Source organism: Cyanistes caeruleus, chromosome 1 (genome assembly GCF_971803275.1).
Source record: "Cyanistes caeruleus chromosome 1, bCyaCae1.hap1.1, whole genome shotgun sequence".
Taxonomy (NCBI): Eukaryota; Metazoa; Chordata; class Aves; order Passeriformes; family Paridae; genus Cyanistes; species Cyanistes caeruleus.
In genome coordinates this window covers 133,077,342-133,094,737 of record NC_141701.1, presented here as the reverse complement: position 1 = coordinate 133,094,737, position 17,396 = coordinate 133,077,342, and the positions used below count along the sequence as shown (strand labels likewise).

Sequence of the window (17,396 nt, the reverse complement as noted above, 5' to 3'; positions counted from 1 at the left end):
CATTCATGGTGTCTAGAATTAATGAACGTAGGTTCAAGAACCCACTGTGAACAAAATTCATAAAAAGCTATTACAATTCTCTTTGTGATGACATGAAAGATGCATGCAGGATGGTATCCATATGATATGTTCCAGCTGTTGAATTATGGTTGTCTTCATTCCTGTCCTAGAGTGCAACAGTTCTGCAGTAATAGCAGAGAGCCTATACTCTTGAGTACAGTGAAATTGCTGCAACATGCACTGAAGTTTAAGGAGAAAATGTATTTTTACTTCTGACTGTTGGAACACAACTATCCAGCAGAGTGCATTAGACAAAATTTCTACTGGGCATGCAAAGGCATTCAGGAAGAAACACTGAAATGTAATTTTTGAGACCAAAATAGGACCTTGTCCATTCCTGACAGAATGAAGCAGATAAAGCAGATACATTGCTTTATGACTTTTTATGTCCTGATCATTTTCCTGGAATCAAGCAGCAAGTGTGTAGCCATGTCCCTGTTCACATCAAACAGCTTCTGAGGGAAAGTCCTTAAGAGTAATCAATTCACTGCCAACTTGGTAAACAAACACCCAAAAGCATGTATTGCTGTATCAGGAACTATGATCAGCAGGAGGTTAAGAGCAAGATCCCAGCTCACACAGAAGGTGGATTTCTCAGCTGAAAAAGGTACACTCACTTTTCCAGCCTTGTGGTTTGGAACCCTCCCCACACCACAGCACACGCCTACAAGGCTGCACCATGCACGCTGGGCCTAACTAAGCTGGCTTGAAAATAACCTTCCTGAAAGAAATGAACTGAGAATCTGCAGATGGAAACTTCTCAAAACAATGCTTTGAGCCAAAGCCACTGCCATGAAACTGCACTGCCAGAGAGACACAGCACAGTCAAATGGTGTGAGTGAAATACTGTCAAGTCTGAGAATTAAAAGGTAGAAGTTGAATCTTTCAGACCTGCTCAAGAATGCCAAGTCAAGAACAGGTCTCTTTTCCTTTTTGACTTCCCACTGGATTTTCTTCAAGCTGAGTCATAGAACAAGGCTGTGTGACTCAGTCCACACAGTGTCTATTCCTTTCCAAAATTCAAAATTCCTTTCCACTTTTGCCTCTTTATCCTTTCCTCACTTCCCCTTGTCCTCAGGCCTCTACTGTAATCATGGGCTTCCAAGAGAAGCTCCTGGACTGAAAGCTTCTCTCGGAGATTTTACCCAGCATTGAGTGTAACGCCAAGACAAGCTCTCATTTTGGAAGGCAAACAGGGCAAATATGGATTACACTGGGTGATTTAATCTGGAAATTTTACACTGAGTTTAAATCTAGGAGGAAGGAACCTCTCCCTTTCTGAGGAAAAAATAATGGTTTCATTAGAGTTCACATGTATACAGCCATGTACACCAGCACAACTGTGTCTTCCTTCACCTCACCAGAGGAAAGCCCCCATCTCCTTTGGCACAGGCTGCTGGAGTAATCAGGGTCCCCCAGGTCACTGCCAGCTGAGTGGGGACAGGTACAGAAAACATTCCTCTTTCCCCATGCTCCTGTCAGGAAATGTCACATCCCTGTGCCTGCAGAAGGCAGCTCAAGCCCTTGGAAGGCAGCTGGATGAGGCAGGCCCACGCTCAACCCCAGCAGACCAGGTACACTGAACACGACAGGGCTACTATAAAGGCAGCACAGTTGAGCACTTCCATAGTGGGCCTGTGTTATATCTCAATTGAATTAAACTACCAGGAAGCACCAGGGCAGAATGCAAGGAAATGTGTTTTGTGAGTGAATCAGGTGCCTCATTGCAAAAAGGGAATAAAAGGGTCAAAGTAATGACAGAGCTGGGATAAATGTAGTACGTTCCCTTATAGCTCCTCTGGGAAGGATACGCTCATCTGTAATCTGACTGCTTCTGAAAGCCAGAAATAGATTTTCCTTTCCAATTCCTGCCATTTATTACTGCTGATTATTAAAAGCAATGTGCACAGCTGATTTACAAGATGGCAGGTTCCCAGCACTTCTCATTTTCACTTCAGCGAGGAAGTGTTTCTCTTATGACAGACAGAGGTGATAGGGACACAGAGTAACCCCAGGTGCTTTGTGTTCACATGTTTTACCCCAACTGAAGTATTAGAATCCAGAAACTTCTCAAAATTAATTTTTAGTAATTGGCCAAATGGATAGAGCCAAAAAGCAGCAGGCTCATCTCTTCTCTCACTTTAACAATCTGACACCTCCAGTCAAAATAATCAAAGCAGCTGCAGCTTGATACTTCATCTTCCCTTTCAAGTTGTTTTTCCCCCTGGCTTTTCCTTCAGTCACTGAAAAAGGATGACTTGCAGTTCAATAACAAAAGTACATTTGCACAACAAAACTCAAACCATGGGGCGCATCCCTCCTTTCCATACCTGTCAAATGCAGATTTGTTCAACATACTGAAAATAAATTATCAGTGTTCAAAGTGGATTCTGTATTCTAGATATGAACAAAAAAATCACCTTGAAAATATGTATTTTAACTGATAAATTTCCAAAATGAGATTAAAGGGCAATCTCTCCAACGTGTATTTAACTCACATATTTACATACCAACAAGCAAGAGGAAGTCTCACTTCTAAGAATAATTGAATGAGAAGGTCTTATTTTAATGTCAATTATGCTAGGCAACCACTTGAATAAAGTAAAAATTAATATAACAATTACAGTATGCTAAAATCCCCCAAATCTGTCCAGGGAGAATATCAAGAAAAGAAAACCTGGAGATAGTTAAAAACAAGAAAAATGGGAGAAACCCTTGAATTATTTGCAACAATATTAATCTGAATTTTCTGCACCACTGTACTGCTTGACATTGAATCATTTTTTAAAACAGGTACTGTTTGCAGGTCTTGCTAACAATAAAATGAGATTTAAATATCACCCTCCAGATATTTAGCAAGGAGAAGGCGGCATTTAAAAAATAACATCAAGAAGTAATATTTCAGTGATTACTATCTCATCTAAAGCTAGAGAATACCATTTGAAACTTATATGCTAAGATTTCATATGAGATTCAATAAAAGTATTTACTTCCTTGCTTACTTGTTATTAGAGCTGATTTTTTTCAATTAAGTAAGTAAAAATAAAACTATGTAGTTGTGAATGTTACAGGACTAAAGCCCATTGGCAACATTTCCATGACAAAAATGAAAGGAGAAGGGCAGATGTATATCTGTACTTTCACAAAGGATAAATGTCTGTTTAATCTTTGATGTTTTGTATGTTTGCAGGCTAAAATGCATATCAGTATACACATTTTACCTCAGAACTGATTATTTTAGGAGTATAAAATAAAGTGTTTATTGTATTTAATTTGGGAATATAACCCAGGTGGTTATAAAATCCTGGAGGAAAATGTCAAAGCAGGATTGAAGGTTAATACACAGAGGAAGTATTCAGAGCTTTGTGCTGGATCCACAGGTGAATGTTAGGGGAAGTTTTTTGCTCTAGGATATGCACTGGCTCTACACAGAATATAGACAAAAAGATGGCAGGAACACATACAGAAAATATCCAAAACACAAGCAGAAAAGCATCAGTGTGACCTCTCTGAATCTTCATTTTTAAGTAATTCCTCTAATACTCTGAATTACACGGAATCTAGACACTCTTCATTAGTTCAAGCTGAGTTTTGCACTTAAAATGTTCTTAACATGGGAACACAGAGTATCCTTCTCCCAGATAGTACAGGATTACTCTGAGTTCCTACTTACTTTTTTTAAGTTTTATACAACCAGTGACTAGTTTATGTAACTAATATTAAGTTTTCCAAAGGAAACACTTTAGAATTGGCATCTAATGTCAGTCTAATTTTGTATCAAAGCACTTTAATGCTACCTATAGTTAGAACTCCTTGGCATCTTGCATGTAATTTTATAAAATAAGTTGCAATTATGATGAAAAAAAAGAGATTATTTTTGAAGTTTCCTTCCATTTTTTTTTTTCCTGATTATATATATAGCCAAAACTATAGATACTTGTGAGGTTTTTTTCTTCTTTCTTCCTATTTTTTGAGAGGTTGAGTTAGTGAGAAAGAAAGGGATTCAGATCTTTGCCAAGAACTCAAGAACTGTCTGGAGGTTTGTTTTCACTGCAGACGACAAGTACTTCCCTGCATAATAACACGAATCAGCCAGGTGTCTGCTCCAACAGAAATCAGGTTAGCTCCTGGACTGGTTGGAAAATAGTCCCCTCAGCACAGGAATCAGAAAGCACAGGGCTTTGCTGTCCAAACAAGTTTTTCTCCAGGACACTGTGGCACATCATGTGTGTCAGTGTGGACTGGGGCACCTCTGCATGGTGAGACACTCGTTGCCTGCACTGAAGTCCTTACTCTGACTCATTCATGCTTCCAAAAACCCCATGACTGTCCACTACCAGCTCTGATCACAGGATAACTTTGTTCTCTGACAAAACCTTTGAATTTTTGCACAAGTTAAAACTTGTGATATGACAGTTCTCCCTGCATACAAACCAACTGTTTCACAACAGGAAGCTGCAGAATATAAATGGCCAGTTCAGGTCACCAGTGATAGTTATCTAATAGATGCAACTTTAGAACCAAAGGTGTACTCAGATAGACACAGGGATGTGTATATGGGTATATGGGTATATGTAATGAGTACATATGCATGTATAAACCCACACAGATATAATTACATGTACATGTCCTCCTTTAACAATTCCATTATGCTCTTGCTTACAGTTTCACAAGATTTTCAGAGTTGGAAGGGACCCACAAGAATCTTAATTAAACAGTCCATTATTAGCAACATGCTCTGACCAATTGAACTGATCTCAGGGTCAGTCAGAGATCCAGAACCACAGACATTTATATTCCAACATTACACACATTGTAGCTACCTTTAAAAATGGCCCTGGAATCCTACCTTCCCCTCTACCTTTGAATCATAATTCCCTTCTAAGTAGGAAAAATCATATGTTAACCATTAAAAAATCCATGACATCTAATAGGTGGAACAGCTGCTGATAGAAATAAAGTTCTGGATTACAGTGTCTTGGATTACATTACTGTCTTGGATGATGGAAAAAGTAAATCTATAAACCCCAAGAAAATTAATTAACCAGGTCATATGTGTCTTAAGTGGAAATTACTTTGCTTAGAGCAACCAGCAGCATCTACCTCTATCTGATATTGGCCAAACTGCTCACCATTGTACCAGCCTGAGCAGCCTACAATGGCATAACTTAATTCCTCCTGTCCCACGTTAGACACTCCCCACCAGTCACAGAGAACATCTCCAAGGCCACTTCTCATCCTCTTGTATGATTCCCATGACACTCAGCAGCTTCTGCTGACCCCCACATGAGCATTTGGCTCAACACCCAGACCCATCAGCCACCACCTCTGAGCCACAGGGAGGGCTGGCCTGAGTACACTTTATCTGCAGCGTGGTTCAGCAGCCACAGGTGGGATGCAGGCACATGAGGGTTCAGGAACCTCTGCTGTTATCTGTGCAGTACCAGCCTGCAGCAGAGGCTGACAGCTCACTGGCTGGGTGTGCCAGAGACCTGTGGGACAAGGAGCAGAAAAACATCCAGGTGAGGATGTTTGCACCTGGCTTATGACACCTACTTTAGTTAAAATACTTCTTTCACACTGCTCTTAATAAAGAAGTTATTTAGGTTCACACAAATTACCACTGTCACTGCTGCCCTTTATGTGGTAATTGAACCATACAGAACAAGTCAGAACAAAGACATCTCACCAAGGATGCAGGCTCCTGTGAAAGCAGCAGGTGAAAGAACAGGCAGAAGAGCTGTGGATGTCCTCAGAAGCTCAAAATGCCAGTATTGTGCCCATTCCTTGGACACAATTTTTCTCTTTTTCTTATTATGTGAAGAAAGCCAGGATACTAAAGTATCTACAGCTAGGTATATAAAAGTAGGCTGTGTTAATATCCCTGCGCTCTTTTGTTTCTACTCAAGCCCAAGAAGCAGAAGACGAAATGCTACTTAGTAAACATATTTCATCATTCTAATCACGGTATGAATGGGAGATGACAGATGTCTTCTAATTAGAGACAGCACTGTCTCTGCAATATTTGATTCCAGGTTACGTGAGACCCCGCTGGAAGGAAAAATTCCAGCCCCTAACAATGCAGCCCAACAGTAAAAAGCGATAACTGTTTAGGGAAATAACCAATATTATAGCAGGCACTAGTGTAGAACAAGTACATACACTTCAATTAAAGACAAAATAGATCATGAATATACACAAGAAAAAACTATAGGTCACAGAGAGTATAAAGGAAGCTGCTTTACATCCCAGTGTTACACTCCTAAGAAAAAAACCAGCAGCAATTATGGAAGAGAAAGAGTATCTGTAACCTGATTTGAGCAGATCCAGCAATGCAGAACTCACTTGCAGCTAAGCAACAACCAGATTTGCAACTGTACTTTGGGATCAACAACTCATTCTTTTTCCAGCTAGACCACTGTGCCAGCTCTCACGTGATCCCAGCAACTATGACATACAACATTAGTGATCTAAATGATTACATGCAACAAAAAATATTCCAAAACAAAAGGGCAAATGAGAAGAAATCAATGAAAAAAATATTACCACACACAGCAGTTAACTGTACTGTCCTGTGTTGCTATAGCTTTGTATGCTATTCAGCACCATGAAGTTCTGGTAATTGAGAGAAAATAGAAAGAATATCCATGAGGGAACAAGCTGACATAATATAAGGATGCACATCAAGGTGATGGGCACTTCTGGCCTGTCAAAAATGCTACTGCAGCTTCAGCAGACATACCTCAACTAGCTCTGCAGCTGCCTGCTAGCAGCATGGGGTCATTCTGAGGCTGTGAAACCTGTCTGAGAGTGAATAAATACTCAAATAACTAGTCTTGGCACACCGCACTGGATAATTACATCTGACAATCTTTTTCATGCCCTCAGCCTCGCGGAGCTATGTAGGCATTATCCCAGCCTGCTACACATTTCAAAGCTGTGGTCCCCAAACCATGCATGGAGGCAATGCATTACATTAAACACATTGCATTATTACTCACAGTCACAAGCCATCACCACTACTACAGCAGACATCAAAAAAAGCAAAATGTGACAGCTTATATCATTGCTTCAGACCCAGAAAAAGGGACATGTTGTATCAAAATTTCAGTGGGTCACCATCTTAACATAAAAAATATTTTAACAGCATTTAAAACTAGAACTACATATATTTCAAATTTTTACAAACTCCTAAAAGGATGCTAGCAGTGGAGCATTAGGCGGAGTGCAAACAAAGCAGAGTTGAGGGGAAGTGAGATTTCCTATTATGAAAACAATTACTGACTTCTCAAAGGCCACAGTCTGATTTTGGTAGTCTTTTAAGAAGTTTTAGGACCCCAGGATGTTGAGAACAATCTTAACAGAGAACAAAGAGCTGTCCCTTAGTCCCAGATGAGAAACAGAACCTGAATTCTTAACTGGCACTTTCTGTACCCAATGTACTTAGAAATAACTGAAAAAAAAATCATTTTCTAAAATGCTGAAAATATTCTATAGATCTCTGTTGAAACTGTTTCTAAATAAGGAGCTCTAAAGCCATGGGAGGAAAAAAGGCAAAATATAAAAATCTGAAGAGCCTGAAGAAAAGAAAGAAGCTACTTTTGCAGAAGAGAAGAAAGGTTTACAGAACATCTGGCTAATTATATCTCAGTCAAAAACTAGATTCAAAATATATGACATACGTGTGGCAAAACAAATCAATAGAATATGTGAACTGATTTTACCAGCACTGGAGAAGGCCAAAAATTTCTGAAGTCTCCTGTTTCTCACGTACAAACTTTAGCTCAATTAGTACTGGATTGCAAGTTCTTATTATTACTTGTACTTCAGTTTTCCTTTGATCTCATCCCTCCCACCTGATGCAATATTTTAAGGAATATTTAATTAAATACTTGCAAAGAACGGACAAAAAAACCACTTTACTTACTACCTTTTATTTTGAATCATCATCCTTCAACAGCTAAAAAGCTTTTTCGATTATAGAAATGACAATTCTTAAATTATTAGTGCTAAACACAATTAAAGACATTATTTTTTTGGCTTGTCAGTGCTGAAGATTCATGTTTTTGTGGAAATGGCAAACTCAGGAAAGACCACCAGAAGTCCTTAGATTTGGATACTATTAGCATACCCTACCCGGGCACAACACAGGTCCTCTCTTTTTATCCTAGACTACGCACATGTTATGGTTTGTGAGAACACTGAGGAAATCCTCAATGCCTTGATATTTTTTTTCCTATTTAAAACCAACAAAAGTAACAACGAAAAACCAAATCCCAGCCTTTTTGCATTTTTATTGCTAAACTATTCTAATCAAGAACATTTCATCTCAGCTTCAAGCTTAACAGCTTCATTTCAGATCTTCTTCCCTCAGGAGCAGATGCTTGGCCTACAGGTAGCCTCATCAGCTGCCTCTTAATTTTCTGTCCCTGGATGACTCTGAACATGCGCCCATGGCCCCACCTTCCTTACAGTAAGTCACATGCCAAAGTGAGTCAGCAAAATATGCTTAACCATTCTCCAGAAAAGCAATGCCTGTATTAAATAAAGAAGGAAATAAATAAAAGTGGCCAGAACGTGCATTTCCTTACAAGCTTATTTGCTTTTATTTTCCCTGTTTGGATAGGTATCAGAAATACATTCCAGCTTTATGTCACATAGACACTTAGATGCTATAAAAATCCAAATTTTAAAATCTTAAAATTGTCCTAACAATTTGGCACTGTGTTCTCTGTCACTATATTTTTGTCTTCACTTTAAGGTGTTTTCCCCAGCTGTAATAAAGGAAAATGGATGTCATTTAACTGTTTTCATTAACTGTGTGACACAGTTCAATAGTTTTTTATCTACCCTTAATTCACTATCATCTTTCCTCCATCACTGCATTATTCATGTGTGTCACCCTCTTCCAATTCCTATGACAAATACATTTGTAATGATTTTATTTAGGAGCAACACTTCCTCTCACCATGAGAAAAGGCAAAAGTTAAAGCAGCTCTGTCACTTGGCTCTGCCTGAAGTCGGTCAGGGCAAAGGCGAGGAAGCCCTGGAGAGCAGGCAGTGAACCTGCAGCCTGTGGCAAACAGGTCTGGGGGCTGACAGCAGCCAGGAGGCACCACCAGCAAATATTGCTTTATTAATTTTACCACGTTTTGGGGAAGTGATGAACTAAACCACCAATAAAGGCAAAAAAACACACCCTGTCATATTTTACATCTACCAAGTTAGGCTTAATTTAAACACATTTTTAACCAATTATTTCAAACAAAAGCACCAGTTGTACATAATATTTTATTTAGTAGTATTAATTTAAATACTACACTAGACTAAATATTATACTGCTACAGCCTCTACATAAAATTGTTTCCATAAATTACATCCTGGAATGCCTATTAACATTTGACTAGAGAAACAAAAATGCTAATCCACTTCCAGCCTCAATCAATTTTAAAGGAAAAAATATTTAAATAACTAATTTTGTGTTTTCTATGACTGGAATAACAATTGTTACAGCAGGTTGGTTTTGGCAGTGCCTTTACTACTTTGACTGTTCACAAGTTGTCTTACAGCTTCAGACGGTGTCAGACCTAGAGACTATATCTCATGCCAGCTGGAGTGGGAACATTGGTTTTATGTATAGAAATACAGCTTTTAGAAGTCAAGGTCTGCTAGCAGTTTCTCTACAAACTACAATGGCAGCTGTGCTAGAGGTCATGAATATTACATAAGGGCTGTCCATGTATTCAAGCCAGCATCAGTAAGCCAAATTCCCATAGCAACACTCGCATAGATTTACTCATTGCTAAGGGATGCATCAGTTCAGCAGTAAGCACTGCACTGCTACCCTGATTAGTCTGCAAGATACTATTACTTCAACTCCTCTTTTAAAGATTGTGCATTTACTGATAAAATTCAAAACTTCACCTGAATTTCAGAGCAGCCCTTATCATCTTTCCCAGGAGCAAAAAAACCTCAAACTAGCAAAACCCACCCCTGATAAAACTGAAGCTCCTGACTACAATCAGCAATCTCTGAGATACAAGGCTGAAGGGAAGAAGTGAGCTGCTTCTGTTGAGTTTCTGCTACACTGATCCCAGAACAGCAAGAACCAACTTCAAAGAGATGTTCAGCATCTCCTACATTTGGCACATTCCAGCAGCTCATTAAAAAGCTGCTGTAGGAGCTCTTATTAAATATCAGTTACCAATTACATTTTCAAAAAACCATTTTTGGCTTCCCTATTTAGGTTTTCTGGCCTGATGAAGATGTCTGCTTGTGCGTATAGTACTGTATTATTTAACAAGAGAGCTGGTCCTCACCACACCATCAGCTACAGAGCTCAGTGATCTGGACTCAAAGATTTCTGAAAAGCCCTTGTAAAACAGGTGGCATAAATGGGCAGAGGTAAAGCTGGCGGTGGAGAATTGAATGGAATAGAAGATGGAAAGGAGATAAAGAATTAAAAAAACAAGGCAAAATGGAGGAGGGGACTCAGAGAGAAAGTGAGGGAAAAAAGTAGATCAGGTAGATCAAAGGGGGGATCTCAATGGTGTATTTAAATATATTAGAACAAAAAACAGATTTTGAGAAACGGTAATGCATTTAAACCTGGCAGGTAGCATACAAAAAACTGGAATGAAGTGATAAATGAATGATAATAATTAAGATGAGCACAGTTTTTATAGGTGCAGTATTATTTAAAGATGGAGCACAGATGAAAGAGAAACAAGCCCATCACTTTCACTGCTAAAAGCTTCACAGTCCTAAATACATCTCATGGAAAACACATAAACAGAAAGCAAAACCTAAAGCTCCTTTAGTATTTTCTTACTACATTGTCACTATCTGCCAGCAGTATGGAGAGAGGAGAAATCTGAAGACCTACAGCACATGACCCACGGGGTAACTCAGCACACAGATTGTAAAGAAAGTCAGTGTAGTTTTTAGGAAAAAAACACCCTTGTAACAGATTCTCCCTATTTACATATGACTTGTAGGGACTGATCCTTCATTGATGTGAGATGAACAGGATGTTTGAGGGCTGATTTTTGACACTGTAAAAGCATTAAGTGCCCTGGGAATCCATGAGCAAACTTTCAGTTACATCTTCAGTAAGAAGTCATATCATTGACTCTATACCCTGCAACAAATGTGTATACTTAATAAAAGAAGAAATGCACACATTTAAATAAGAATGTTCTGAAATACATAAGTCAGTGGAGTGCCTGTTACAGAGAAAACTGATTCTAAGTGATTTTTCATGGAGCATGTATTTTCAAATGCTGTCTGGAATATTTATAAGAGATCTAATCTGTATGTTAACACATTAAAAACATTTTATCACTAATGGATGAGAAGACAAAGAATCATGGAATGGTTTGGGTTAGAATGGATCTTAAAAATCATTTTGTTTCAACCCCTGCTTTAAAGCCGAGCATTTTGTGAGTTTGTAACATGAAACAACACCTTACCTTTGCTTTTTCCAGCTGTGCCTGGGCCTGTCGCTCTGCCTCTCTCCGCACTGCTTCCCTATCTTCTTCCAGAGATACATCTGAATCAGATGGACGGCTGGTGTAGGAGTCCGCCGAACCCTGCAAAAGAGAAGGAAAAATAATGTCACAAGTTCCCTCAATGTTTAAAAAAATAATAAAATAAAGTAGAAGTGGTTATACACCTTGCCTTTTCTCTTACTTCTGCATCCCAGAAAAGAGACTAACCGCCCAAAAGGGAAATTCACTTAGTAGAAATTAAGGCTAGGTAAACATTTTCTTTGGGAAACTTTCAAAAAGTGCAAGTGTCTTCTCCAGTGTTTTACTTCCTGCTCTATCTCTGCACTCCTATTTGTGTGCTTTTCAGCAAGCAGAGCCAGTTTCTCTGGAGAGTTACAGCACTGGTGCAGTGCAGGGCTGAAGGACACACAGCAGCTTCAAGGATGGCTCCATAAAAATTAGAACTCTAAACAGTGACAGAAATAGCAAGCAAACAGACTTTCTATAATCAAAATGGAAATTCAGTATCAATAATTACCATTACACAATATCACTGCTAAGATATTGTACTGCTGCTATGCATTTTTATTTTAGGGCAGCCGCTTTACCTGACACACTTTCCCCATCGGAACAGCAAATGGCTCATATCCATCTCTGCCCCTCAGCAAAACATGCAAATGACCACAAATCAACTTCCAACTAATAAAATCCGTCTGGACTCAACACATGTCCCTGTATCACCACAATGGAAGCAGCCACAATGCCAGAAAAGCTCTATAAATAATGACAGCTCTGCTTTCCCTCTGCATCACCCTGCATACAAAACAGTGTTCTGGTAATTCAATCAGAATGAAAACAACTGTCCTCTCCTCACCGCCTTTTTTCTCTCCCTCTTAGCAATACATACAATATAAGGTGATAAGGAAAACGCAGGGCTTACACAGATATCAGAATTCTTCAGACGTCCTCCTTTGGCTCTTTTCAGAAGCCTGATCCAGGTGGCCTTCATTAGCCAGACAGCTCAGTTAGTGTCCGCAGCTGCAGCGCCCGGCACTGATCTCATAAAACATGTGCACACTGAGCACTGCAGAATCACAGCTCCTTTCCTATCCATGCTCTGCTGTGAGAGCCTTCCTTCTCTTCCCTCTGCCTTTCAAGCTTCCAGCCTCACTGTTTCCAAGTATTCTACTGCAATTAAATTCTCAAATTTTCTCATGCCAGTAGGAAAAAAAGAAAAAAAAAAAATTCAAAAAAACTCCCAAAAATCCACACCACCTCCAAAAATCTCAACTTCAATGATAAAAGCATAAAATAAAACCAGCTTCAGAAATATTGTGAGAGATGCTGATCATAAACTGAGATCGATCACAGAAAAATACCTAGGGCTTTTTCCCTTCTGTTTTGGGGGGCGGATTTGGCTGTTAAAAATAGTGCTTGTAAAAGAACCTTTTAAAATCCTGTGCAAAATGTATTCAGTGACATTTGCAAGTGCAAAGTTCATTTCATCTCTTCCTAGATTGGCTGGGGGTGGGGTAACAGGCTGTTCATACCACTGGGCATGCTCCATATGTGCAGCCTTTTACGCAGATGCTCACATCACACCGGGCTGTTAGCCTATGCCAAATTGCCATTTTACATCTCAAGGGTAAACAGCTGGAAAACGCGAGGTCCCTGTGAAACTGGAAGAGCTGGTACAGTGTCTCGTTCCCGTCATGGATGTCTGCTGCCAGCCACATTTCCCTTGGATGCTTGCTTCTGTCCCGGAGTGCTGCCCTGCGCTGCAAAGCACTGAGCTCCACTCACAGCTCCCTTACAGAAACCAAAAATATGCCTGTTGAGTGGGAATTTAACCCCCTGGTTACTGCGTCTATTTTTTCTGACATTAGCAGAGGAAAGGAGCAAAGAATAACTGCAACATACCACATGACACATAAATATTAGATCCTAATATGACAAAAGCCAAAGAAAACCTTACATTTCACTATTCTGCTTTTCAGAATCATCCTCTACTCTGTAATAAACTGACACGGGAGTGACATGCCAAGGCAGGTTTTCCTAGAGCATTTACAATTTACTGATGGACGTGCAACAATCCAGGTGAAAAAGATCGCTGTAGATGACTGCAGTGCCTGCCTTTGATATCAATTCAGTATTACAAGAAAAACAGCGAATAGAGACTACAGCTGAGAACAGTGGTTATGCACAAGCTGCAGTATGTCAGCATATCTCAGGAATGATCGAATCCTGCCATGATTTATGTCTGTGTAACAATCAAACTGCCCATCACAAGTGATGCAGCAGCCTACATTTCATCATTGTTAGAGCAAACAACAGTTGTCACTAAACTCACAGTTCTAAATAAATATACTTTTTAACTTTACAAATCTTTTACATTTCCTTCCTGAATCCCATAATACTTACAGCATTTAATAGGAATTTAATAAGCTGTCTTTGAACTGACAAAAAGAAAATTATTCTCCAAGGAATATTTTGTTTTTCAGGAGTTCAGATACATCTGCTAAGTTATGGTGATTGTTCAAAACTAAAATGTTTCCTGAGCTAGAGCAATAGGAGCAGAAATCAAAGTAAAATACACTTAAATTTTATTGCATTTTTTAAAGTATCTTGTCTGTAAAGAAAATATCCGCCCCAAAGCCTGTCAAACTTTGCTGTTCTTTAAAATTTCCCTTTGCCACAATTTCTGATGCAGCTGCCAATGGACATAGTGGGAAAAGATGAGCATCAACAAGCAGAAGTTTAGTGAAGCGTTTAAATCTAGTTATGGCTGACACACCAGTGGCTGTGGACAAAACCACTGACGTTAGCACTAATGAAAGCTGAGACCATGATGAGCTCCCCCAGAGTCCCAGCCCCCAGGACACTCTGCAGTCCCTCAACACTCAATCCTTCTAGGAAAGGGCCCATCCAAACCCTTCCCCACCAGCACTGCAGCTCCTTGGTGCCACTCTGCTGCCATGAGGAATGGTGCCATAAACCAACCCCAAAGCAACTCTGCCTTTAAGAGGAAAACAAACAAAGCAGTCATTAAGGCTGACAGGAGATCATAGGACAGTGTGGGGTGTTTGCTTCCTACAGCACTTCTGTAGGGAACATACAATATTTGACACTGACCAAATGGCATAGCATCACTTTTACTGTCCTTCATGCTGCTGTCCAAAAGGGGTACTACCTAACCAGTCCTCACCCTATAAAGAAAATCATGAAGCACAGAAACATAATTCCTATCTCCCCTAAGTGGGCAAAATGCCCTTTGTGTCAGGCTGGAATTGCTAAAATTTGAATTTCATCTTCCCGGCCACAGAGATCATTTACAGTGCTTATCATGTCTTGTGCTGGCCACAGTCCTAACAAACATCCAAAAAGCAGAGTGATTCCATTTATTTTAATTACATTGACAAATTGCATGACTCAAACTCAGTATTACATTTATTTTCCCTGTGGTACAGACATGGTCATGTAAATTTTCTGTGGAAAGGGAAGGCTGGAAGCTTCTTCGCTTTTTTGACTATGGAAAAAAACCTCACAGCTGGATAATACAGGAAAAGGAGGAACATACCATTACATTTAATAAATTGTGTAAACTTCTGAGTATTTTTATATAAGCTAAGAATGCATTCAATCACATTAAGATGATAAAAAATTAAACCTCTACAAAAACTATGATGAAACTATAATAGAAATACCTTGACTATTAAAAAAAATTAAAAATAATGAAAAGTGGATGTGCATTGTCCATTCATGACAACTAAGGAAACTACATTTCCTCCCTGGGTAACAGAAGTTTTTTTAAGTTACTCTGGAAAACAGCACAAATCTCTTCCCAAGAGCTTCTGAAATGCAGTCTTTGAAATTCTTCATGTCTCCATCTCCTTCCATTGCAATATGGAAGAGCAGCAGTAATATCTGTATGTAATATATGTTACTGCAGCCCCCAATTCCTCATTTTTCATGGGAAACTGTCTAATAAAAGTGAGAAAATTCATGTTAATAATTATTCCATCTATTTATTCTTTTTATTTTATTCCTTACTTTTCAGGTTTACAGGCCCAGTTTGTTTGTAAAATAAATTCCTACTTTAATAACATGTTTGACAAATATTTTCCAATTATCCTACCACTTACCTTATTAGAGTAGCTTCTATAAGCTATTCTTACAGTGCAAACTCATACTTTTCACACCACTAGTGGTCATATGTGATCATATTTGAGCTCCTTTTCCTTCAAGACCATAAATGTGTAATTTTTTTAGTATTGCAGAAGAGCATCATCTTTAGGAGCCTGAGTCCCTGAAGTAAAACGTGTTTCCTTATTATTTCTGTTTACTTGCAGGAACTGTTTGGGTAAATTTGGTAGTGCCTCTAGATCTCTTATTTTTCTTGTTAGTTTTCTGTATCCCTGCTTAGCTTTGATCAGTACAGTTGGAGCTGATGTACAGATTTTGACTGCTAAATTTTCACTGGGTTAATACAGCCATCTCTACTCTCACCAATTCAGTCATGGCCTTTACATTGTGCTTTTCCCTTAAAGAAAAAAACCAATCTGAGTACCATGACTAACTTCAACCATGACTAACTTCAATCCAGTTACGAATTAAATATCATTAGAACAGATAATTTTCCAGATTACTGAAAATTCTCAAATAATTATCTTCTTAGAAAGATCAAGCAAGTTCCTTCAAGTAAAGACTTTTCACATTGTTATTTATTAAGTGAAGGCATGAAGCAGCAAGCAAGCATTTATTAAGATTTTACTAAGGATAAAGAAATGCATGTGACTGCATACATATATAAAACCCTTAATTTATAGCAGTGGATGTCACAAGTGGGGTCTTCTCTGAGATATATTTTTCAGTTTTTCATTCACTTAATGCTAATGACACTTTTAAATCACTTCAATATTCAGAATTTATAAAGAGATATTGTTAACTGCTTATGTTCTTATCCTGTGGCAGTCGTAAGAATGGTATCACACATCCCACAAATCCCATGATTTGAGGTAGTATATGATGTCCTTGTGATGTGCAACTCCTTCTTGTTTGCTATGAACTACAGTACAGAAAAAGAGTTATTTCCATAAAATGTTAATTTCTCTTTAAAATATTTTAAAATCGATTCAGAACAAAGGCAAAATGTGAAAAGTCAAAGTTTAGTATGAAGTAAAGCTGCTGACCAAGGAATACAGACTGTTGTTTCATCCTAAACTGATCAATCTGAAAAACATGAGCTAGAGTCAGAAGTCAGAAGCTCTCCCACAAATGCAGCATGAGTAGAGGGGACTTCAGTTTGGCAGAGGGACCACAGATGGTGAACGTGAAAATTTCTTATCTATGAAGTTTTCTTCTGCTGTCTAATGTCATTATTTTGAATTACGTTGAAGAAAACACATAAACACTGCTCTGAGAATGCTACATAATATTATATAGATGTTAATTATTTGAGGGTAGAATTTTTAGAAAGACCAAATTTAATTCAATTAATTTTTTGCAAGGTATGTTTGAAGTGTCTGAAAAACTGTAGAAACACCTTTTAGCAAAGGAAAAAGGAGAGTCTATATTTTCATTAAGGCACTATCAAACAGGAATTGTTACTTCCTTGTGTATGGGTCAGGGATGCTTCACAACCTGGCAAAGTCTAGTCCTGATGTCTTCCCTGGTTCTTGGCATGCACCCTGCAGTGCAGTGCCACAAAATTTACATGTAAATAGACAATTACTATCCAAGGAGGGCTACCAGCTCCTACTGGCATTGAAGTAGGCATTGAAACACCCTGCTATGTTTGCATTTAAAAACCAAACTGAATGTTGATTACAATGTTTTTGTTGTTCTTCA

At 38.7% G+C, this 17,396-nt stretch overlaps 1 protein-coding gene across 14 annotated transcripts in view; it reads right to left on the bottom strand.

Moving 5' to 3' along the window:
* Positions 1 to 17,396, bottom strand: part of CACNB2 (calcium voltage-gated channel auxiliary subunit beta 2) — a 247,490-nt gene that overhangs the window by 68,175 nt on the left and 161,919 nt on the right. For 11 of the 14 annotated variants that reach the window (XM_086859633.1, XM_086859641.1, XM_086859647.1 and 8 more), the window contains one exon: positions 11,532 to 11,651. In XM_086859633.1, the coding sequence (XP_086715759.1) occupies positions 11,532 to 11,651 (120 nt within the window). Of the gene's footprint in view, positions 1 to 11,531; positions 11,652 to 12,489; positions 13,079 to 17,396 lie in introns of those variants that run through there. The other 3 variants (XM_023920205.2, XM_023920206.2, XM_023920211.2) reach the window with 3 other exon arrangements.